The following is a 26,879-nucleotide window of genomic DNA, read 5'->3' as shown; positions in this document are numbered from 1 at the left end:
GGATTGGGGGAAACATATAAGAATTGCATTTAATATGTTTGAAGTGACAGACATACCATTTTCCCTGTTCTGATCATTATATATTGTTTGGTCATTATCTGTCATATACCTGTACTTAAGAAATGTTATACTATATCCATAAATATGTACAATTACTATGTGTTAATTAGAAATAAAAATATATTAAAAATAACTTCAAAGGTAGAGAAGTCTATTTCTTAAACTGGGTGATACAGATTAGCTCAACATGTACTTATGATTTATACCTTACACATATCTGATATTTTCATTCATATTCAGTATTTAATAAAAATAAGGAATAACAAAGGACTCCCTATACTCAAAAAACTTAAACTTCAGAAGAGAAAGGGAATTTGTGGCAAAATATGGGCTTTGATAGAGCCACGTACAGTTTGGCATCTTCAAAAAGAAGCACCAAATAGGTTAAAGCATGCTAGAGTGCCTTATAAAAAATATCTATACTATACAGTGAAAATTATGCAAGTATATATTGGTTCCTCATACTGTGAGTCATAGAGCACTTAAGTAAAGTTATATTATTTACATTAAGAATAATGTATAGGGCTGGGGACGTAATTCAGTGGTAGAGCATTTACCCAGCATTTGTAAGGCCCTTGATTTAATCCCCAGAATTATCAAAAAATAAAAAAAGAATGATGTACACAGGAGCCATTTGTGATGGGTCTAATAAATATCTTCAATCTGTTACTCTATGGACTAATAAGTAATATAATAATGACTCTTTTTACTTCCTCTCCAGAAGCAAAGGAAAATGTTGGATTGAGGAAACCATTCACTTCTCAAAAATCTTTTAAATTCATCTGGAGTTAAAAAAAAAAAAAACTCTTTAAAATGAAAATGCTAACCACAAAGCAGTAAGTACACTATGGTTCTATTATGATACTAATGTATTTGTGTGTGTATGCGAATATACTACACATATATACATACATATACACACATATACTACACACACATACATATTTTGAGATAAGAAACAAAATTAAGCTTGGGAAAAAGATTACATACAGGAGAAATTTTTTTTAAGGTTTTGTTCAAATGATCCTAAATATCTAATACTTCAAGGTTGATGAATTTAGAACATCTATAAAACTGTGGGTCCACAATGGGTATCTAAGCTATGCTTTTCCCATATCCCTCTTATTCAATTTTACTTGGTTAAGATATAATGATTTTTTAAAACCACACTATTTAACATACAGGAAGTTTTATCTATTTTAACTGAGAAAGTGGAATTTTTTTAACCCATCATAGCTATGAAATTAATAACTATGAGATCACCAATATAAACAAGGTGGTAATATATACTAATTAATCTCATAATGATCCTGTGTCAACCAATAAATTCCTACACAAACTTTTAATCAACAATATAATGCAGATTCACATGTGTTCACAGTTATAGTAGGGTTTTAAATAGATTGATAAGAACAAAAGAGTATTTCAAAGTGTTCACACAAATAAGACTGCATTTTGAAAGTTAAAACAACAGTTAAAAATCAAATTTGCCTGCCTTGCACACACCTATAATTCCAGCTACAAAGGAGGTGGAGGCAGAGGTAGGAGGATCTTTGAGTTCAAGGCCAGCCTGGGCAATATAATTTCAAATTGTACTCTTGAAATAAAAGATCAAACAATAAGATCACACAGCAAAGAAAACAATCAACAGAGCAGAACAACCTACAGAATGGGAGAAATGATGTGCAAACTATACATCTGACAAGGGGTCAAACAACTCAATAGCAAAAAAACAAGAAAGAAATACAACACAAGGTAATCTGATTTAAAATAGGCTGGGGAGAATAAGGAGGGAGGTAGGGAGGGCAAAAGGTTCACCACAAGGTAATAAACTATACTTAGGAAAAATAAGTTCCCATGTTCCTTGTACAATAGAATGACTATATACAATAATAATGTAATGCATATCTCAAAAAAGTTAGATGAAAGCATTTTTTAATGTTTTTCCCACACACAAAAAATAAATGTTTGAGAAGATACATTTACCTTGATTTGAACATTACTACTACAATGTACCCAGGTATCAAAACATCAGGTGTACCCCATAAATATGTGTCAATTTTTAAAACTTTTTAAAAATTTTAAAAGTCAACAATAAGATCAAATGTACCATACCAATTTTCTTTTTATTTTCATATTTTTTGTTATAGATGGAAACAATATCTTTATTTTATTTATTTATTTTTATGTGGTGCTGAGGATCGAACCCAGTGCCTCACATGTACTAGCCAAGCACTCCATTTCACTGAGCTACAACCCCAGTTCCCACCATACCAATTTTCAAACTCAACTACAGATCCACTCAAAAGAAAGAATTGTTCAGTTTATTAATTTCATCCTATAAAAGCCACACCAACACAAAGCTTACTAGTATTTTGTGATCAAATTGCCTATGTCCACTCAATATAACAAGAAAAGCTAATAATTATTTATTCCTCCATCTATATTCAAAATACTTTGGGGGAAAAATCGCTGGAAATATAAGATCTTTTCAACAAACATCATTCAGTTTTTTATGGAAAAAATAGAAACTGATTTGAATTATTATATTTTACTTATTACCTCCAAAGCTTTCAGTCAAGTTTAACACAATTGGAATAAAACTCTTATTCTATTGTCTACACTAAAAATACACGTACACGTGGGGCTAGGGTGGTGGCTCAGTTGTAGAGCACTTGCCTGGCATGTGTGAGGCCCTGGATTGGATGCTCAGTACCTCGTATGTATAAATAAATAAATAAATAAATGCCCATTAACAGCTAAAAATATGTGTGTGGGGCGGGGGGGGGGCACAGAGTAATTTTGATCACACAGTAATTTTGAAAAATTTGGGAATTACACAAAGTCTTATCTGTAATCCTGCCATTCCAAAATACCCAGATCCTTCTATTATTTGGTACAATATGATTTTAGAATTCTATTAGTGGGTCTCCTTCTCTTACAGAGATGATCATATGACGTCTAAGTATGTTGTATGGTGAATTACATTTACAAATTTTCTGATATTAAGCCATCTCTGCATACACAGGCTAAATCAATCTTGGTTGTAGTGTTTGATCTCCTTCATTCATGGTTGGATGTAGTTTACTAATACACTTTTTAAAAGTTTTTAACTCCTACATCATGACTAAAACAGACCTCCATGTAACTTTTCTCTCTACTACTGTTTCTGTCTTAAATATCAAGAGTTATATACGTCTTGTAGAGTAAGTTGAGATGTATTTCCCCATTTTCTTTCTTTTTTTTTTAATTTTGTAGTTGTACAGAATGCCTTTATTTTATTCATTTATTTTTATGTAGTGCTAAGGTTCGAACCCAGGGCCTCGCATGTGCAAGGCAAGCACTCTGCCATTGAGCTACAGCCCCAACCCCTATTTCCCCATTTTCTATTGTCTGGAAAAGTCTGTATAAATTTTAGGTGATCTGCTCCTTGAAAATTTGGTAGACAATCATCTGTAAAACCATCTGGGCCTGTTTTCCTTGTGAGATGACTTTTTTCTTTTTACCACTTCTTTACTTTCTTCAACAGCGAAAGAACCACTCAAGCTAATTCTTGAATTCATTCTTAAAAGTTAAATTTTGTACAGTGGTGCATACCTGTAATCCCAGCAATTTAAGAGGCTGAGGCAAAAGGATCACAAGTTTGATGCTAGCTGGGTAACTTATTTCAAAACTCTGTCTCAAAAATAAAATTTCAAAAGTCTGAGGATATAGCTTAGAGGTAGAATACCCCTGGGTTCAATCTCTAGTATTAAAAAAAAAATAGTTAAATTTCTAGGAACTTATCTATCTCTAACCATAGTAATGAGACTAAAAATTTACAACTATTCAAGCTATAATCTCCTTGTGTCTAAATTGAGAACAATGTATCTCAAGAGTACTAAATATGCCTGTTTTGTTTTTATTTTTAATGTGAGATTAAGAATCTTTAAACAGGTCTAAAAATAACTGGAAATTATTGAGTAGCACAAAATCATAATAGCTACTTTTGATAAATAGAAATAGGTATGCATATATTTTAGCTACCACTTACCACCAGAAACAGGGGCATCCATGAAAACTGCTCCCATTTTCTCAACTTCTTTGGCCAATTCTTTTGAAACTGAAGGATCAATAGTACTGGAATCTATTAATAATGAGCCTTTCTTCACTTTTCTAAGTAAATAAATAAAAATATTCATAGTTTACAACTTTGAATAAACATTGCATACAACTACTTATATAGTTCAAATCAGCTAAAATATGCCAGATATCAAGGTGGGGGAGTCTTTGGCTTAGTATTAAAAACATTATTAGTTTGAACTGGTTAAAAAAATCTCATATTCATTTCCAGATCAATTATAGTTCAAAGTAAACCCAAGCTCTTCCAAATAAGCCCAAAAGAATCTAATAAACTACATGGTACACATTCTGGTTTCAGGTAAAGTACACAGTAACCATATAATATAGGTAAAGCTAAAATGTAAGCAATTTAAAACAACTATTAACTTTAAAAGGGTATTTAATAGGATTTAAATTTTTGTTTGTAAAGTCACTGAGTCTTAAAAGAGTAATTTATTTGTCTTTAACAAGCCATACTACAAATTTCACATATCTATGTAATTTCTACTAGATTAACTAAACACAAGTGAAATCTAGCCATTTGCTTTAGGATTATATATTTGTTTTATAAGTAAAACTTTTTGCGGGGAGGGGGGTACTGGGGATTGAATTCAGGGACACTCAACCACTGAGCCACATCCCCAGCCCTATTTTGTATTTTATTTAGAGACAGGGTCTTACTGAGTTGCTTAGTACCTCGCCATTGCTGAGGCTGACTTTGAGCTCGCAATCTTCTTGTCTCAGCCTCAAGTAATACATTTTTAAAGACAAAAATATCAAACAAGTAGGAAAACACAAGAATAAATCTGGAAATTTCACAAAGTTTTTTGTTCTTTGTAGGAAATTAAAATATACATACAAAGAGGAAGCAGTATTTTTGTACATCTTACCTCAATATTCAAATGACATTCTTGTAGTAAAATGTTTCTACTTTTACTACAAGAATATATATACCTACACTGTTCCCTTATTATCTAAAAAGCAGTGCATATTTTTACTGGCTAATATACTATGACCTCAATTATAATTTATTTAAGGGCAATGGCTACCCCTTAATTCAAATTTCCCGAAGTTCTTACTACAAGATAATATTAACTCAGCCAGGAATCATGACTGGAAAAGAGAACTCAGCAAGTATAAATATTAAAGAAGAAAATGGGGGGGGGGGAATCACTGATAAGAATTACTAAAAAGAAAAGTAAAATCTTTCTATAGGAAAAAATAGCATACAACATGATTTAAACAACAATCTTAGACATACAAATTGTTCTAGTTCCAAAGCTTGGGTATATTCCATAGAAGGACACAGCAAACTATTAGAGATCACCTCTGTGTAGGTTTTACTTTATGTAACCTAAAAAATAAGAATTAAGTTTATCAGTCTTTTGTAATCTTCCTATTTTTAAGATATTAAATCTTTTTTAAAAATATTTTTAGTTTTAGATGGACATGATACCTTTATTTTATTCATTTATTTTTATGTGATGCTGAGGATCAAACCCAGTGCCTCACACGTGCTAGGCAAGCACTCTGCCACTGATCCATAACCCCAGCCCAGATATTAAATCTTTAAACAAACTAGAAATCATCTAAAAAATTACACATGCACTGGATATAGGAAACTGATCCTTATCCAGAAGAAAATAAAGAACCATCCATGAGAGGCAAATTATAGTTCAATGTAAAGCCAAACTCTTTCAAAGCACCCCCTGGACAAAATTAGTTTGGTGGCTGGCCACCACCCTCCAAAGTAAAGGATATTAATACAGATAGGGTCCTGTCTCCACACAAGTTTTTGCAACTTTTCCCTGAGAGGTAAGGCAGGGCCTTAACTGAAACAGGCGGGACAATGAGTCAGCAAGAGTGCCTCTGGACCACACACACCGAGGGCCTGCCTGCTGGCTTCATCCAGAAGGAGTGTCTTTCAACCATCCCTGAAATCTAAACATTTATCTTATCAGTTTTCTGCCTAATATCCAAGTGTCTTTTGCTTCCAACTTTATTAGTTTTCCAAAGTAATTCAATTTCCAAAAACCTCAAATTTCATGTATTACAATTTCCTGGAATTCAACCCTTTCTTGATGTGTCCATAGAGTCCACTAGTTTGTACAAGCTCTTTGCTGAAATTCAACAACAAAAGAAGTTAGGAATAGGAACCAGTTAAGACCAGAAAACTAAGTTGGAAATTAAAGCACTAGCATCCTAAAATAACCACAAGGGTTTGGCAACAGGCGCCAATTAACCAAAAGGTGCACAGAGCCAGGGAAGATAGGTACTGGCTAGGAAACTCTGACCTAAATTATGTTTTATTTAAAGAACTGCTGCAAACCTTTAATTCCAACTTCCTGAAGTTCTTACTACAGATACACTAACCCAGAGGACATACAGTAACTTTTTATTATATAATAAAATGTTAAATAACAGTGTTCTTTCCAGTGTTTGGTTTTATTTTTCATAGAACCCTTTTTCTGAATTCCTAAAAGCCATAAGAAAATTATACTTTTAATAGTTGTATAGTTTAAAATGCAAACTTTAAAAGCCTCTTAAATGTTACCAATGAATGTGTAATTTTAATGCAAGAGTTAAAGAAAAGAAACAGAAGCAAAAAAAACTTATTTCCAAAAGTCACATACTTGACTCCAGTGGAAAAAATAAACCCTTTACAATGAGGGGGGCGGGAACCACACTATTCACTTTATGGAAGAAGAAAATAGTATAGAAAGTTTAAACAAATATAATTGTAAATTCTTAACAGTTCTAACAGAAGTGAAATTCATGAACTAGCATAACAAGAAAATATCCATAGTTGAAAAATACATACTTTAGAATTCCGTTTGTTCCAGAATAAGCTTCTACAGCATTGATACTGGTAGGCAGCATTGTAATAATCCTGTCAGCCTTTTCAGCTACATCTGCTGGGGAAGACACTACCTTTAAAAAAAATTGCGAAGGCATGTTATTAAATTAAAATGCAAGCAGTTTCTAAAACACAAGTATATTTTGTATAAGTGCTTAAGTAACAGAACACAAAAATCAAATCTTGTTTACAAATGACAAAAATAAAAAGCTTATTGTCCAAAATAAGGAGTCCATTTTTTATCCATGAACCGATGCAGTTTCTGTGGAATCAAATCTACTGTTTGTTTTTAAAAATGTGAAGGGAGTAAATGGGAAAAGGGCAAAATTTTTAAAAATATTTATTTTTTTACAACAGAGCTGGTAGCACTACTACAGGATACTGAGTAATCTGGTGGGCAACAAAATCCGTTAGCAAAATCTCAATACAAACAACCACCATCCTCTACTTTCTATTTTCAAACTAACAAAAAAGAAAAAAAAATCACTCCATTTCACAAAAGTCAGTACAGGACATGAACACTTCCTGCAATGACTGTGAGTATTACCAGGATATGGGGAGTTATCAGAACTCATGGGGAAACTGTATGTACAAGAGACACAGGAATAGTTATCAGGGTACCCTCTCAATTCTCGTTTCTGCTTTAAAATGACCATAAACATACTACAGAGGAAAGATGCTCTGTATATATGTGTGTGCAAGCATGCATACACACTCTCACTCACACTTTCCCCCTGCTCTCGGCTCTCTCTCTTTCTCACATGTACAGTTTGATACACATGGCCAGACAGTTGGGAACCAAAGAGGTCAGGACAGACTGAGAATGTACTATTTGACTCAAATTCTCCTTTAACAGAAGTGGAGCCCATCACCCCAATTGTCACAAAACTTTCTCTAAAGTCTTTTGTTTTTCCATGTAAAAAAAGATGAAGGACTATCAATCAAATAATTGAAGACTTCTCTCCAGGATGACTTACACATGTAAAAACTGACACTATTCAACAAACATCATGTATGGAGAAACTGACCTGTTTTCTATCAGAAAATGTGAAGTGACGAGAAAGCATCTTAGGAATGGGAATGTCTCTGCTTTTCACGTGGTAGAAGTTTATATAACATTTTCTTTTTATCTTTTATGTGCATTTGATGAAAGTCAAAGAATGGAAAACCAAATACAGTGTGTAATCTAAATATTATTATGAGCTAGAAATAATTACATTTCAATTTTTCTTAAAATATAAGCTTCTAAATCAAATTCTGGACAAAGCAATTTTAAAAACCATTCTTTAAGTTTTCAGACAATTAGTATCCTAGCAATTTGTGTATTAAGTCCAGAGAAGAAATGTAGACCACCTCATACTCTAAAACAAAACAAAGATATTCTCTGTCAATGTTGCGATCTAACAACAATGGAACATTTTAAAGTCTACAGTGAGGTACATTCAACATGTATATTTTGATGTGTAACAGGGATAGGCCACAAAGAATGTGAAAACTTTTTAACTTTCCATGAAATTACAAAGAAATGTTAACATGAAAACTTTTCTTACACACAAATACTGAGATTCAAAAAAAGAGGTAACCATTTCCTGGAAACCCATTCAAGTTTACTCAAGAAAAATACAGCTCAGTAGTAACATGAAGAGATAAGAAATGGTAGTCATAAGAGTTGTAATTCTCTATTCCTAGACTCTCAAGAACATGGTTACTTAGAGAGCCCCATTTGTTCATCTCCATTTTAGTATAGTAAATACAATGCAAATGATAGCATATCTTTCAGTGGCCTTTCCTTCTATTGTAGATCCATCTCTAGATCTTTCAGAGATATCAGTAAGTCCTGAGGTCTAAGAGTCAATTTTAGGCTTCCTCGCAGGAATTGAGTTCTCTTCCATTGAAAGAAATTCAATTTCATATAGATAACTCCTTGAGAGTCCCTAAAGGGCAGTAGCAATTAGCTTACAAATCTAAGGGTACTTCACACCTCCAAGCTTCTCATGCCCATGAACTGGCAGTGCCAATTCATCCAACTGCCAAGTGCATGGGGTGCCAAATCAGCCCCCTGCATCCCTAGCATCTGCTTCGTGGGATGCTTGGGTTTCCAGAGCACTGCTAAACCCCTCAATTATATACTAAAGTAGTGTCAAAGCTCACAGGCCTGGAAAAAACACACAATGATAGCGAAAGCTGAAATGACACCACTATAGTGGCCACAACTGCTCGGTGTCTCATGATGACATACACTGGTATATTATAATAACAGCCTTTAATTTGCATTACAAAGGCATGTTTATCAGACAGATAGACAAACACTCAAATAATCTTGCCATCAATGTGATGACTTCAAGACTGAAATAATTGACGAAATTTGGCCACAACTCAAAATCTAAGGGGAAAAAAAAAACCTCTTGCCAATCTGACACTAACCACAAAAGCCTTTAGGAGCTGAACTAATTAGAGTCCCTTCAATTACTTTTGCTAATTGAGTGGATAAGCAAAGACAGCATGGATCAGAGAAAAGAACACTAATTTGGGGAAGCCAGAGAACCAGGTTCAGTTGCAGCTCAGCCAAGAAGTCATGTGCTATTTTGCACAAATCACTTAACCTCTGGCTTCGGTTTCCCAATCAATCTATAAGATAAAAATAGTAATCTGGGTTATCGTTAAGGGTTTCTATCTACAAAATAAAAAAGGAAACTCGGGCAGTAACATTAAATTTAGTAACATTAAATTGAAGGACATGTGTGGCCCCGTAAGAAAGGGCTGATGGGGCTGGAACACCTGCAGGGACTCAATACAAATGGACAGCATTAGCAGGACTCACGCTGTGCAGGTCTTCAATACCTCCACATCTGTGGACAATTCCTAGCCTGGCTGAATGAATCTTGGCTCTGCTATGACTGCCCAGGCTGTCCAGACAGATCTCCTGCTAATTACAACAGCCTCATTTTTATACCATTATGAATTAAGATGAGTCTACTTTTTTATTATCACAATTTTGACTATAGGAAATTGGTTTCCATGTATATCTCAATATCTACAGTAAGAATTCTTACAGCCAGTTTCTCTGGATTTTACCTTAATTAATCTGTCTGACAGGATACCTCAATGGCAACTGTGTAATATAAAGAGTAAAAGACTGGATGGATTCAAGACAAAATATGCTCTGCTGAAGGGGGGGAAAGGAAAAGGACCAAGAGTAATCTGAAGGAAATGTACCTCTTTTTTACAAATCCACTGGAAGGAGACAACTGTTGCCTAGTTGCTTTCTATGAAGAGAAAAATCTTGCTGTCTCTTCTAGGCAAAAGCCAGGAAAGTCAAGCTCAGCATTGTTTCCAAATAAATGGGTAACAGAAACTTGCAAAGAAACAATATGAACATGACCTTGTTACACCTCTTCTCCAGTGGTTTTTAATCTTTGGAAGTAGAAAAACACACTGTTACTTCAAAATTGCACTACATTTGACTGACAAAAACGTTTTGTGCCTGTATCTTGAAACATCTGGTCAACAATGATGGAGCAAGAGGCTTTTAAAGTTCTTATTTAACAAGATGTGAGTGGATGCCAGATTAGAGCCCAAGAGATTTACTTAACCAAACATGTTCAGCCTTCTGATCCAGGAACAACAAAATGGTTTCCAACTTTTTAAAGGGAAAACAAAAGAGGATCTAATTAAGCCTCGTTCAACCAGAAAACTCATACGAAAATGATGCATACGTTGGGACTTTTGGCACATATCAGCATCTCCATGGAAAATCCTAGACAATGAAAATGAAGCACAAGTTGCATGCCCTTCATGCTAAGCCTTAAGTTACAAAAAGAGAGGAGCATCTTATCATAAAAGTAGGAGAGAAGGGACAGTGCAGAATAGATCCATAAAAAGGGATGCTGTCAAATGATCATATAGTTTAATTTTAATTTTTATCATTGTTCTTTCATTTAAAAGTATGTCTACAATTTTCTTCCAAAATACTTTGGACTTAGTGATTCAGCCAAGACAGTGTATAAGCCAAGACAGTGGTATAAAAGTGTGTTGAGAAACATGGTATAGATACAACAACCAGCACCACAGGAAGAGTAGCAGTGGCAGCTCCTCTAGGACTAAGAGGGAGTTATTGTTATTATCTCTATTTTATAAGATAAAGAAATTTAAGCAAAAGAGAGGTGAATAGTCTACTTGAAGCCACACAGATAGCACATAGCAGAACTGGGAGTTGGGTCCAGGCAATCTCAGGTTTTTAAAACACTACATTGACTATGTATTGATTTTTTTTATTTCTAATATATACAAGCCTAATGGTTATCATTAGTTACATTGTTATCAAAGGTGCTAAAAGTTGTGATGATGCGTTGTAGGTCAAATCTAAATTTCCAACAGAAACAAGGATATAATAACAGGATACTAAATCAGGAAAGTCCAAATTTTTAATGGAAATGTCATGTCCACAAATAACAAATTTGATAAATTATAAATGCCTGATTAGGTTAACATTTGGAGGCATAAATAAGCTAATTAGTCATGTAAAATACTGAACATGTCAAAATTTTTATTTCCTTAGTAACCCATGAAATAATTTTTTTTTTTTTTTTTTTTTTTTGGTCAGGGGGAGGGATGCAACCCAAGGCCTCACACATACTAGGCAAGGTCTCTACCACTGAATTACACTCCCAGACCCATATGGTACTTTTTATGAGGATCTTGAAAACTAGCTGATTTCTCTTTGAGTTAGATTCCTTGAGTTAAATATTTTACAACTTTTTCATCCCTGCTAATCTCTTACTGAAAGCACAGTGAACATCAGAAATCAACTTGGCAAGGTTTTGCAATTTGGGAGATGGGGGAGACACTTTAGTTTACTTTGGCTTTCACCTCATCAGCTTCACTTAATATTGTAACATTGGTGGAAGGGTGGGGCAAGGTGAATATCTAGCATTAAAATGTCCGAATCAACTAAAATTCACCCAGAATTCTTTAACCTTTAATCCCTTCAGGGCACTGTTTTACAAAACAGCAAAAAGTCTCATGGTTTTCACATACATTTCTCATTCCAAGTCTTGTCTTTGCCTTATAGTGTAGAATGGAGTTCATTTTTTTCTTTTATCCAACACTTTGAAAAATTATAGAGAGGGTCTCTAAGTTGCTTGAGCCTCACTAAGTTGCTAAAGCTGGCTTTGAACTCACAATCCTCCTGCCTCAGCCTCCCAAGTTGCCAGGATTACAGGTACACATCATCCCGTCCTATGCATCTAAGGATTACAGAAGCTAATTTCTGGCTAACACTGGTTGACTACGTAACAAACACGATTTTAAGTTCTTTGCGCATATTGACTCATTTAATCCTCATAATATCTCCATGAAAAAGGTATGATTATTATCCTTATTTCACACAAGGGAAAACAGAGTTAGAGGTAATTTTAAAAAACTTTCCCATGTTTACACAGATTCTAAGTGGTTAAGACAAATCCCAAACCCAGGCATTCTATAGATTCCCAACATTTGCTGTATCAGTTTCCCTTGGCTGCTACAACAAATTACTATAAGCATGGTGGCTTGAAATTTACTCTCACAGCTCAGAAAACCAAAGTCTGAAATCAAGGTGTCAGCAGGTCCTCACTACCTCCAAAGTCTCTAGGGGAGGGATCTCCTTTGCCTCTTCCAGATTCAGGTGGCTCATGGAATAGCTCAGCTTGCAGTAGCATAACTCTAAAGTCCACTTCCATCTTCACATGGCATTCGTCTCTGGGTCTTTATGTCTTCTTTCCTGTCTATTGGAAGGACACTTGTGACTGGTTTTAGAGCCCACTCTAAATCCAGGATGATCTCATCTCAAGATCCTTAATTTTTTATCTTCAAATACCCTGTTTCCAAAAAAGTCACATTCATAGGTACCAGGAGTTAGGACTTGGATTTTTTTTTTTTTTTTAAGGTCATGCTGGGAATTGACCCAGGTCCTTACACATGCTAAACACATACTCCACCAATGAGCTATACCTCAAGACCTCGTTTTTAAGTGACTTTATTGAGCCATAATTCACATACCATACAGTTTGTCCATTTAAAATGTATAATTTGAAGCCTTCTGGTATAGTCACAGGTATGTGCTACCATCACCACAGTCAATTTCAGAACATTTTCAAGAAGAAACTTTATACCCATTAGCTATCACTCCTCTGTATCCACCTCCACCTCATCCCCAGCACTAAGCAACAGGGTACTTTCTATCTCTATAGATTTTCTTATTCTAGACTTCTAGATGAATGGACTTGTACAGAATCTGGTCCTTGAAACTGGCTTTTTTGATTTAGCATGTTTTCAGAGTTCTATATTGTAGCAAATATGAGTACTTCATTCCTTTTAATTATTGAATAATATTCCATCATATAGACATAATACATTTTGTTTAACCATTCATCTATTGCTATACATTTGGGTTGCTGCTATCTTTTGGCTGTTATGAATAATGCTGTTATACAGAAGTTTCTGTGTGGATACAAGTTTTCACTTCTCTTGTGCATATACCTATGAGTAGAATTGCTAGAACATATCATAACTCTATACTTAGTTTTCTGAGGAACTCCTACTAAGTAGCTATACCATTTTACATTTTTATGAGGGTTCTAATTTCTTCACATCCTCACCAAAACTTGCTGTTCTCTAATGTTTTTATTCTAGCCATCCTAGTATGCATACCTCATGGTTTTGACTGCACTTCTCTGATGACTAATGATGTTGAGAATCTTTTTGTGTGTTTACTGGACATTTGTATAACTTCCTTGAAGAAACACTTCTTCAGATCTTTTGCCCATTTAATTACCTGCCTTTTATGTTTGGGTTATAAGACTTCTGTTATGGTTTATCTAAACCATTTGAAGAGTCCCCCAAAAGCTCATGTGTGAGAGACAATGCAAACATTTTCAGGGGTGAAATGATTGGATTATAAAAGCTTGCTAGCCACGACAGAGAGTGGATTAACTGGGTAGTAACTATAGGTATGTAGGGTGCAGCTAGAGGAAATAGGTTACTGGGGATGTGCCTTTAGAGTTTATATATTATCCTTGGTAAGCAGAGCTCTCTCTCCTTCCAGGTTGCCATGTCCTGAGCTGCTTTCCTCCATCATGCCCTTTCACCTTGATGTTCTGCCTCTCCTTGGCACCAGAGCTATGGATTCAATCAACCATAAACTGAATCTCTAAAACCATAAGCCAAAATAAACTTTTCCTCCTCTAAGTTGTTCTTTTCAGGTCTTTTGTTCATAGCAATGAAAAAGGCAACTAAAACAACTTCTTTATAATTCAAGATATAAGTCCCATATCAGATATAAATATTTATCAGATTCTGTGGATTGCCTTTTTACTTGCTTGATGGTGTTCTTTAGAGCACAAGTTTTTACTTTGATGCAGTCCAATTTATCTGTTTTTAATTTTATTGCTCATATTCTTGCTGTCAGATCTAAAAATTCTTTGCCAAATCCAAGATCATGAATAATAACTCCTGTGTCTTGTATTAAGATATACTTAACCTCTGTATACCCACTAAACAACCCATTATAATGGATAATTATTAATTAATTCCAACAAACTCCAAGAGTACAGAACCACACATTAAAGAGAGAATGGGACGGGGGATATATGATCAGTGACCTGAGACTACGTATTCAAAAAGCATCTAGGCACTTTATTTTTCAGAAACCTAGTTTATAAATAGATAACAAGCTGCTTTATTTCAGAATCAAGGAAGATGCTCCAAAATATCTGATACATTAATTTCACTATTTAGTGACTATGCACCATGTAATTAAGAGCCAAAGCTCTGAAGTCAAAGACAAATCTTTGTTTAGATCCTGGCTCTTGCTATTCACCCACTGTATACCTTGGGATATTATTTAATTTCCCCACAAATGAGTTTCCTGATAATAAAATGATAAAATGAGATAAGATAAAATGTTACAAAGATAAAAAATAGTTGGAAAAACACTTGACACACAAGAGGTGCTCACTAAATATTAGAGTTTTTCCTTTCCCTTTTATATGTAAATATCTCCTGTACTCACGGATAAGCCTTATTCTTAAAGTAGGCTTGCCTCATACCTACCTAAAATTAACAAAGAACAAGAATTTTGTTGGGAAATGGAGATAGGGGGTAACTTCGGAATATGAGATAATTCAGGCAGAGCATCAGAAATATCTGGAATCTAGGAAGAAGCAGAAAAGATTCACAAAGTAGTGACAATCATTTTAATTATTCCATAGGTAAGGTCTAAAGGCTATAGGCATAAAGGGAAAAGTAACAGCAATAATAATAACTTAAAAGGCCATGAGCTTCTGCTTTGCCAGTCCAGGTATCTTTCTCTTTAGTTAAATTCTGAATTCAATTGAAGATATTTCCTCAGTTTAGAGACTGAGTAGCACTGCTACTCTTACAAATATATAAGCCATTATAAAATGACAACACCACAGATGTGTTATTTCTAAAAGTAAAATCTATCTCTTCAAAATAACTGCTAATTGATTCATCTCAGACTGAATAACAGCTTAAAATGCTTACCATATCTGAAGATGGCAAAAGGCCACCTGTCCAGATTTTCTAGCAAAATTATTGATCAAATCTTTCAAATAAGGTTACTAAGTTTCTAAGTTACTTCAGGTCATCTACAAGCCTATTGCACTAGGAGGACAGGGTTGGTTATCAGAGACTACATGGGCGTAAGTAAGCTTCAATGTTACTGACAAGTTCCAAGATCACACTGACATTCTCATACCAGACTGCTGCCATTTCCAGACAGCTTACAACCATGGGAGGAAGAATATACAGGATGTCCAGTTATGCAAATGGATTCTAAGTTACCTAAATCTGTCCTTTATCTGGGCATTGCATTTCACAGTATTTACTTTCAAGTCTATCATCCAGAAGTTGACTGTTAAATTGTTTTTATTTATTTATTTTTGATAACAGGCATTGAACCAGGGACACTTGACCACTGAGCCACATCCCTAGCCCTTTTTTATATTTTATTTAGAGACAGAGTCTCACTAGGTTGATGAAATGACTTTGAACTCATGATCCTCCTGCCTCAGCCTCCCAAGCCCTTGGAATTACAGGTGTGCACCACTGCACCCAGCTAAATTTTATTTTTCTCTCATCTTTTTCTATAGTTCTCAGGAGGTTTATAGATTTTTCCTAGTTCTGGAATCACATTCTCCTTCCATTACCACTCTACAACTTGCTCCATATCTAAAAAAATCAAAACTCTAAATTCAGATACTAACACATGGTCTCTTGTCATCTGAGTTACTAATAAAGTTCAATAAATCCAAACAATATACAAGACTTAACCAGCAGATGCTATCATTCAACGTGATAAACTCCAATCTCCAAATTCTTGAAACACAAATGGTAGCCTCCTAAAACAACACTCTAGAGATCTTTTATAACTCAACTCTTCACTATAACACACAGTGTTTTTAGGTCATCTCCAGGTTTATAGCCAATAGCTAAAAGGTATTCACAAAGTGCTATCATAAAGTATTTACAAAATATATTCACATATATTCTCTCATTGGAGTTTCACAGTCTAATGACATAGGTTTTCATCATGCACATTTTACAAATGAGGAAACCATCAGATGTAAGTAACTTGCCACCATTAAGACAGCATGTAACTATCTGATCCAGGACTCAAGATAAGTTTTGTATCTCTAAGACCATTCTAAGACAATCTTGCCTTTCACTAACTTGGAAGGCTATTTCCACTAAATGAATTGCTTTAACAGCATAATCAATAAAGTTACTACTTCGGGAAACTAGTAGGGCAAAACAAGACCCTTTGACCAAATTTGGGAAATGTTCCAGGTCACCTGTTAAAGGACAGATAGACCCTCTTCCCCCAAGTAGCTAATGGAAGTGCTCCTTTCTTGTATATCTGGATCCTGAAAAAATGTTAAATAGCTAATGAAATAAAGTTAACAATTAATTAGGTTTATAACTTCATTGGGTATACTTCCAAGAAGATGTCACTTATTTGAATGTACATTCTGGTTTTCGGTTTTTGGTTTTATTTTAATACTGGGGATTAAACCCAGGGGTGCTTTACCACTGAGCTACATCCCCAGTTCTTTTTTTACTTTTTGAAACAGTTACTGAGGCTGGTCTTGAACATGCAATACTCCTGCCTCCACCTTGCAAGTTGCTGGATTACAGGTGTGAGCCACTGTACCTGGCATACATTCATTTTTAATTATCAAAATCTAAAACAATATGCAAAAAAGACCTTACCTGTTCACCTGCCTCTTGAAACTCTTTGCATGCATCAGGGAATACATCATAAATAATGAGCGGATAACCATGTTTCATGAGGTTTTTTGCCATTGGATTCCCCATGTTGCCCAGTCCAATGAATCCAACTGGAGTCTTAGAAGCCATTGACCTAGAACACACTGATTTCAATATATTACTTTCAATAGGGGCAGATAACATTTTTCATTGTAAACATTCTTTCAGTATTTATAAGTCAGTTGTCATTTATGTTTACTATAAAAGAGACTTCTAAAAGAGTAGTTTAAAAATAATAACCTAACTCCATTTAAAGGTATCAACAATGTGCCAGCAAATTTTACTTCTAATTATTTAGTTCTCCATGAAACATTCATAAAGTTTAAGCAATCTTTTCTATTTTCTACCTCTATAACATCTTTTTGCCATTTTGAACAATAAATTTTAAAATGTTACCATTTGTAAATCTTCTCTTTGTCAGTTACCCACAATGTAAAGCATTTTAGTTCCTTATATCTATATTATCTCCGGTAATGATATGGGTAAGGCCTACACCTAGGACAGATCTTAGGTTGGAGGTATAGCTTAATGGTAAAACATATGCTTAACAAGCCAAGACCATATGTTCAATAACCAAAATTTAAAAAGAAAAAAATCTTAATATAATGTTAAATCTAGGAGAATATATTTCAACCAAAGTTACTACTTTACAAAAGTGGTCCTAGGGGAGGGGAGGAGAAAGGAGGCGAGGTAAATGCTTCCATAGGCTTTAAATAGCAAAGGTAACAATATCAGGACCTGGGCTCAACAACTTTGCACCTTCAGAAAAGAGGGATTTCCAGAGGTGGCAAGAAAATGAAGGGAGGGAAGGAGGGTATCAAGGGAAGGAAGAGGGAGGGAAGGGGGGCTCTTTAACTATATACAAGACTGATTTTTGTTTCTCATAAAATTACACTGGGGGCTCATTATTCAAAGTAAAGTTTTAGAGTAAAAAAAAGTTTTATCCTACCACAAAAATAACATTAGATACAATGTCTCAGTTTTTAGAACTCCACTCAATCAACACCACTCAACAAATATTCATTGCATATGAAGTACTGAGGAGCTCCAGAGCAGACAAAGCGGAGTCCTTGCCCTGGAAAAGCTCCATCAAAGGAAGGAAGAAAGAAAAATAACTCCACTTGCCCTTTCATTTGCCAGTTTTCTTTTCATTTTTTCTTTGAAAGACTCCAGTTTCAAAATTGTTTAGTACAACAACTAATCAGTCACCCTCTCATGTTACAGATCCTATCAAATTATTGATTCCTGCTCTTCCTTGAACTTAATCTGAATATGACATTTTTCTAAAAGTAAATTATTTGAAGCTCTAATGATTAAGAAATAGGGGCCTTATTGGGTTAGAAGCATATTTAAATCATTTTAATTTGATTATTGTCTCTACCACTTTTATTAAATGTGAGTGTCAAGTAAGATCAAGCAAGATCACCATTACTAGTGCTAAGTTTACATGCTGAGTAAAAACAGGATCCCTCTGCCTGATTTTCTGGCCACAGGGGTTCAATGACAAAGAAATGACACTTATCTAACAATAAATTTTATTTTGAAATTAAACAGAATGAGAGGTATACATTATAAGAGGATTATTATTATTCTTTTGTACCAGGGAATGAACCCAGGGGTGCTTAACCACTGAGAATCCTAAGCCCTTTTTTATATTTTTATTTAGAGACAGGGTCTCAGTAGGTTGCTCAGTGCCTCACTAAATTGCTGAGGCTGGCTTTGAACTCATGATCCTCCTACCTAAGCCTCCAGAATCGCTGGGATTACAGGTGTAGACCACTGCACTTGGCTTGTAAAAGGATTCTGATGCTCATAAGCACACTGACAAAAATGGCCTGAGAGAAAATTTAGTCCTATTGTTCCAGACTATCGTTTTAAGGTTGGAAAGGTATAATTTAAAAAAAATTCTATTCTATTTGATAATTTTTACATTTTTTAATTTTAGGTGGACACAATATTTTCATTTTATATTTATGTGGTGTTAAGGATCAAACCAGTGCCTCATGCATGCTAGATGAGCACAGTACCAATGAGCCACAACCCCAGCCCCTGGAAAGGTATAATTTAAAAATCTAGGGCTGGGGATGTGGCTCAGTGGTACAGCGCTTGCCTTAGCAAGTGTGAGGCACTGGGTTCAATTCTCTGCACCACATATAAATAAAGTCGATTGACAACTAAAAAAAAAAAATCTAAAAACATTAGAAACTAAGAAGACTATATTTTAAAGGATATTAATTTAGCAGGCAACTGTTTTAGGTCAAACATGTCAGTATGACAAGGACAAATCGTAAATCCTTCCCATACTCAACAAATATTAAGCAACTATGCACATGTCCCATGCCAGATGACATGGAAGACTCTAATGAAACACAGTTCTTGCCTTCAACAGCCTTAAAATCCAAGATGATGTACACTATGCAATCTAATACTAATATAAGACAGTCGGGATAAAATATTGTTTAAAAATACTACTAAAAGAGAAGGAAAATTCATGATCTGGGAAACTTGAAGAAGGAAGCATTTGACCTGGGTATTATAGAATAGGTAATATTTCAAATAGGGAGAACAGAAAGGAAGTAAATGTCAGAGAAAAAGAACATGAGCATATGCAAGGAACTAGGAAAGCCAGAGGTGAATGATAACAGTAATCATTAATGTTGATTGCAAATTTACTACATGCCAGACACTGAAAACTTTATAGATAACATTGTCATTATACACTATCATCTTTCAGTAAATACCTAAGAATTTATTAAATTGTAACATCAATATTCAAATGAGGTCAATATGACTAGATTCTTCAATTGTATGACACTGTCCTCCATTCTTCCTATGGCATTCCCAAAGAAATGAAACAGTAGATTTAAATTAGAAGAAATAATGTGACCATAATATGGAAGACTAAAGCATGCTAAACAATGTGACTGCATTTTGGAGGCAAGAGATAGTTATTGAAGGGTGGGATAAAGAAATGATATGATCACACTTATGCTTTAGAAAGAGAAATGAGGCAGCATTATACAATAGATGAACTGGAGGAAAGAGTCTGAATTCAAGAAGACCAATATAAAAGTAATAGAAATCCTCTAGATCTTAGTTCAGGCTGCTACAACAAATATTCAGGCTGTTGTGGCTTAAACAATATTTCTGAAGGAAAGTCCAAAATGAAGGTAAGAAAGATGCCAGAGGGCTAGGGATGTGGCTCAAGCGGTAGCGCGCTCGCCTGGCATGCGTGTGGCCCGGGTTCGAATCTCAGCACCACATACAAACAAAGATGTTGTGCCTGCCGAAAACTAAAAATAAATATTAAAAATTCTCTCTCTCTCTCTTTAAAAAAAGAAAGAAAAAAAGAAAGATGCCAGAACAAGTGTCTTGGTTTGCAAATGGCCATTGTCTCTTTGTATTCTCACAAGGCAGAAAAAGAAAGGACACGAGCTCATGTCTCTGATTATATAAGCTCTAATTTTATGACCTAATTCCCTCCCAAAGGTCCCACCCTTCAAATCCATCACCTTAAAGGTATGAAATCCAATCTATGAATCTTGAAGATATACAAACATTCTGTCCATAAAAGACAGTTAACAGGTAGTAACTATGGGGAAAGACAAATAGGAAAAATTATTCAAAGACAGACCTAAAAAAAAGTAACAAATTGGATTATGGGCTGAAACAAGGCAAGGGCCAAAAATGACACTAAAAGAATAGTAGTATCAATACCCTAGGTAGAGAAATAAAAAAGGAGAGTTGGCTTAGTTTTAAATAGGGTAACTATGAGCTGTCCCTGAGGTCAAAGATGTCCAGCAAACTTAGAAACATTATAACCAAGGCTGTAGGGACAGGACAAGAAAAGTTCCCATAGTAAGGATGAGAAAAGAAAGAGACAGAGAGAAAGAGAGGGGAAGATCTGTTGACCATCTATTTCAAAATTAGAGTTGAAATTGTGAGAGTCAGCAAACTAAACAAGAACAAAGAGGCTGAAGCCCAAAGGTTGAACTTCTTTGAAGTTCAGGGAATAAGTACACTTAGAAGTCAAAAAGATAAAACCAACCCTGAAAATGACACAGATGTTAGAATTAAAAATTATTATAACTGTGATCCAAACATTTCAAAAGTAGAGATATGGAAGATAGTTTTAAAAATCCAAATGTAAATTAATTGAGATGAAATCTTCAATGTGTAAGATGAAAATTACACTGGAAGATTAGCAGCAGAATAGATACTGTGGAAGAAAAGATCAATAACTTCACTGGCATAGCAAAAGAAACTACCCAAAGCAAAACAGAGAAAAAAATAATTCTAAAAATGAGAAGAGCATAATATTTATGAGCTAAGAGAATTAATGAGCTGAGACAGTTTAACCAGCCAAATGCATATGCAATGGGAGTCCTCAAAATAGAAAAGTGAAGAAAGAAAACTATGGGAAGAACTAATGGCATTATGGGAAGACCCACTGGCCAAAACTCTTCCAAATTTGTTAAAAACTATAAACTCCATGCCTCCAAGAAGCTTAATGAATCCCAATACAACAAATAAAAAAACTATGCCAAGACACATCAGAATCAAAATGCTAAAAGCAGCCAGAGGGAAAGCATGGAAGCAGATTTCTTATCAGAAATATACAACTGGAGCAACATCTTTAAAATATTGAGGGGGGAAAAACTGTCAAGCTAGAAATCTGAAACCAGTAAAAATATACAAATATTCTTATTTATATATACAAAGATGCACAAGGAAATTTAAGGCAGTGGTACCAGATGCATTGACTGTGATGATGGTTTCTCAGGTACCTAGACATCAAACTTACCAAATTGTAGAGTTTAAATAGATGTGGTTTATTGTACGTCAACCACATTGCAAATAGCTGTTTTTAAAACATCAACATCATACACTTAGAACATTATAAAAACAAACATTAGAGTTCTCAATTTTAAATAATATAAAGAAAGTTATGTATCAATCAAATGTGATGTATGAAACCTGAATAAATCCTGATGACATTGATAAGAAGGAGAGAGTCAAATAGTAAATTATTTTTAGCTTTGCAAGCCATAAGGCTTGTGTCACAACTGTACCACTCATCCATTCTAGTTTGAAAGCAGCTATAGGCAATACAAATATAACTGGATGTGCCTGTGTTCTGATACAACTTTATTTATAAAACTTTATTTAAAAGTTTTATAAACTTTATTTATAAAAACAGGTTATTATACACTAAATTCTGAATAACAAATATACAGTTTATTGTAGAACTGTTTGTTACAACAGAAAACCCACAAATAATTAAATAACTGCAAATAGGCCACTTAATTCATAATATGCATTAAGATTACTTGATAATTTATATTAAATGCAATGTAAATTATACCAATATTTAAAAGAATATGATATATCTATCTAAAAGCATAGGGAAAATCTCCAAGACAAGTTACTGAGTGGGGGGGGGGGGGCAAGATGCAAAACTTTATAAATAATATATAGTGTTCTTACTTTTCTGGTTTTCTATATAGATATATAATAAATGGCAGTTACACCTGGAGAGTTAGAGTAATGGATGAGATTTGAAGAAAAGATTCTGACTTTTTATATCCTTTTGAGTTTTTATCACATATACATAACTTTTATGACTACTTTCACAAGAAAATGAACTGGCATACAATGAGTGCTGAATAAGCAGTATGTGAATAAATAACTACTAACCAGAAAGGTTTCATCAAAGTGTTTATGGGGATAAAAGCCAGTCCTATCACAATTACAGAGAAACTAAGGTGACAAAGTGGATCCAGCAAAGGTAAACCATTGCAGCAACCATTACATATTGCAGGTTGACTCCCAAGTTCAGGGTCAGGTTCCAAACTGCCTAAACCAGTACATGGTAATGCCATTTCTGCCAAATGTCTGGTTCAGGGGCTGCCAGCCCTAAGTCAAAGCTGTGGGAAATCTGAAAATGTAACAATAAATGAACAAGACAAAGCATTGCATTCAATCAGCAAACTTCTGTGACTCTCCATATCACTACCTAGGTGGCAGCCAGAGGGAAGGCACAAACCAAAGGCAATGGATATTACCCAGAACTAAAGCAGAAGACTGAAAAAAATATTAGGATACTATCAAAGGCATCAGTAAAACTGCTAATTATAAATAAGTTTGAGGTTGGATATAAATCTAGAAAGGTACTTAATGAAATAAGACAAGAAAGTATGTCGTATTAGAGGGTGACAAGGAGGAGTCAAAGACAAGGTGTAATAATGATGCTGGTTGGTTAACAGAATGAGAATCATAGAGTTAAATCAATCAGATGACTAGTTCTTGTGTAATCCTAGCAAGAAAAATTCTGCCAAATTCTGTGATAAGACCTAGAACAACTGAAGTAGAATGCTGATGTTGCTGAGGTTGAGGCCGTCAAGAACAATAAGGCCCATGTTGATGAGCCAACATGAATACCAATGAAGATGATGCTTTCAATGATAGACTCAGTTATCTTTATTTCATCTTGGCTTATGATAAAGTTAGAGAAAGGGTGGTAATATAACTAGCTGAGCTGATATCAAAAGAGAAGTTGTTTATTGATGGTGATAATATTTAAAATCAACAAGAGTGTCTACTGTCTATCAACAAGAGCACCTACAGGAGAAAACGATTATAAAGGTTACTTGAGATAATTATGTAAAGCATTAAGCAATGTTTAGCACACGACAGTCAATAAATATTAGTTCCTTTTATTAACAATAATCATGAAGTAGCACTATGGGACAAGTCCTATGCCAAATGCCCCTTTTTGCCTGCCCAGTGGGTTAGAAGAAAGAAACGGAGAGAATAAAGAACGTATAGATGCATTTAGGTTATGAACCATATATGGGAAAAGACAACATTTAGCGAAAATTAAGCAAGAGAAGGAGTGTTTGGCAAATAAAGAAGAATTTGCTCCCAAAAGGGCAGAAATCCAAAGGAATATAATGGCATTATGATTACCCTAAAAATTTTCAAACCTAAAGAATACATCTTCCTTTAAGTAAGTCCTGACAGTAGTATGTGGAAATAGCAAAGTTAGACTGCAGATATATAAAGCTGGAGTTAAAAAAAAAATCAGACAACATAATAAAAAGGTGATATTCATTGATCAACTGGTAAACTAGCTAGAAAATTTGGCAACATTAGTTTCTAAATTTAAAGATGCAAGTTTACAGATTTTGATCTCTCAAATGTAACATGATCCAAAGTTATCCATTTCTTGGTAGTCTAAAATGCCAACAAAAATCATCTAAATTTCAAAATTAAGGTGTGGTATTAACTGATAACTTTTATTTTTTTAATAATAAATTATATGGATCCTTAGAACATTGCCATCCATATGTTATAAACATGTAACATACTATGAAGGTAAATAGCTTACAAAATTCAGAATACTAAATAATGTTACTATTTTTTAAAGTATTTTTTTAGTTGTAGATGGGGCACAATATCTTTATTTATTGGTTTATATGTGGTGCTGAGGATCAAACCCAGTGCCTCACACATGCAAGACGAGCGCTCTACCACTGAGCTATAGCCCCAGCCCTAAATAATGTTACTATTTAATCATGGTTCTTTTTAGTAATGTCCCTAAACTCCAAATCTACATGTGAAGTTTTTTTCTAATCTTTAAGATTTGAACCTCAAAAGAGTTAACTGCTTTGTAGTAAACTAAAATCAACATGAGTGTTTAAAACAATTCCACAGAATAAAAAACAATTGCTGATCTGTTTTAAACATTTCATCACAAAAGAACTATTTAAAAGTTTTTCATAAATCTATATTCTTACAACAACTTTGTGCCAAAAAACCTAAAGATCATATGCCAAAGTAGTCTAACCAGCATTGTGAGGTAAGTCCTTCCAATTTATAAAAGCAAGTATTATAGTCTTAGGCCTCAGATTCTTCTACCAGGAATTGTAAGAACCTTCACAACTCTCAAGAGTTCTTTCAAATATCATTAGAACATCTTGTAAAATCATTAAACAGCAAATACATCTTACTCATCTAATGAAATATGAAAGACTTGTGAGTTTCCCCTCTTGGAGGGCAGGAGATGGGGACTATTGAGGTCCAAACAAGGTCTAGTGCATGCTAAACAAGTGCTCTACTGCTGAGCTACAACCCCAGCCCCATTAGTAAGGCTTTATTAATCCCAAATATGATCATACTAAATAGTGCATTGTTAAAACTCAATTTTACAAACATAAGGGCAGTATCCCCACAAATCAACATTTTTTCAATATAAGAGGAGCCCTGGTGTCCTAGAAAATGCAGGCACTAAGAAGAATCAAGGACTACTTTTTAGATCCTGCTGGGGAGATCCTAATTTATTTATCCAAAAAGGGTCTCAGGTTCCTCAGGGGAAAAATGAAGGACTGAATTAGTTTTCTGTGGATCTTCATGTAGCTCTCAAAACTGCCTCTTCCTAAGTCCCTGTTTAGTGTTCAAAACTTCTAACTGTATGGGGGAAGGACTCTGGAAAGGTTCAATTTGGCTGGACGTTTTGAAGCTACAATTTTAAGGACGTTCAAAGTGTTTGGGTTAATAATTTGACAGAAGTGACTCTTCCAGGCAGCAGTTACAGAAGAGGGGTAAATCCACCCTGCTAGTCAAGGGTGACAAACTTTGCTGGAATGCTGGGATGTTATTCATCCATCTCTCCCAATTAAGGTGGTTAAACACAAACCGTTGTGGGCCCGAGAGTGTTTTCACTGACTGTGCAACCTGGGACGTCAGGATGGGCAGGGGTCGCAGGAGTGAATGCGGGGTCGCCCCTATTGCTTGGTCCTCCAAATGTCCTCGGAGCCCAAACTCCAAAGAAGCATGTCCTGGGCCCAAATACTCCTCCCTTCACCCCAAGTCCTTGCCCACCCTTTCCTAAGTTCTGAACCCCGCACATCTGGAGCCGGGTGAGGGGACTGCGGCAGAAGAGACAGAACTACAGGCAGGAGGGGTGGCCGCAGTGGAGGCCAGGCCTTTGGAACAAGTCAAAATTTTGTTTTTTAAACCCCAACCCAACCGCAGCAACCTTGGGTGAAAAGACCTCTTCAGCCCTCTGGTCGCCAGTAGCCGGCGGCCAGACGAGAACCTGGGGAAGAGGCGCGAGGTCCTTACCCGCTGCAAGGCTGGCTGCTGCCGGCCGCTGCCTGTGGCTCCAGTACCGGAGGCCGGAGGTGGCTCCTCGGAGCCGCAAGGAAGCTGCCATGCTGCCCCCGCCCCGCCTCCCCGCGGTGACCTCCACCGCCTCCCAGCTAGCCCACAGACTACGAGAATGCGCGAATGCGCAACCCCGCGGCCGGGCTGGCGCGATCTCTGCGTGGGGCCGCTCGCGCATGCGCTCTCACTGATCTGCAAGTGCGTCCGCCCGCAAGGGGAGGAGCGTGGTGCCGAGAGGCGCGGCCCGGGATCGGGGGCGGAGACTGTCAACTCCCTTATTGACAGGGAGTGGACCAATAGCAACTCCCAGATACCCCCCCGCCCCGCGCCCTGGCCCCTCCCTCAGGCTCCATCTACGTTTTCG

The 26,879-nt window shown here is 35.5% G+C and overlaps 1 protein-coding gene across 1 annotated transcript in view; it reads right to left on the bottom strand.

The window, feature by feature from the left end:
- The window catches only part of HIBADH (3-hydroxyisobutyrate dehydrogenase), a 117,996-nt gene extending 91,328 nt beyond the window's left edge, over positions 1-26,668 (bottom strand). Inside the window, exons 1-4 of the mRNA XM_081288074.1 lie at positions 26,474-26,668; positions 17,291-17,451; positions 6,983-7,092; positions 4,094-4,215 (exon numbers count right to left, since the gene is read on the bottom strand). Of these exons, the coding sequence (XP_081144200.1) occupies positions 4,094-4,215; positions 6,983-7,092; positions 17,291-17,451; positions 26,474-26,564 (484 nt within the window). The 5' untranslated portion in view covers positions 26,565-26,668. The remainder of the gene's footprint in view (positions 1-4,093; positions 4,216-6,982; positions 7,093-17,290; positions 17,452-26,473) is intronic.
- Between the last annotated feature and the right edge of the window lie 211 nt (positions 26,669-26,879).

Source organism: Spermophilus citellus (assembly GCF_964194105.1).
Source record: "Spermophilus citellus genome assembly, chromosome: 3".
In the NCBI taxonomy this organism is placed as follows: domain Eukaryota; kingdom Metazoa; phylum Chordata; class Mammalia; order Rodentia; family Sciuridae; genus Spermophilus; species Spermophilus citellus.
This window is presented reverse-complemented; position numbering and strand designations above follow the sequence as displayed.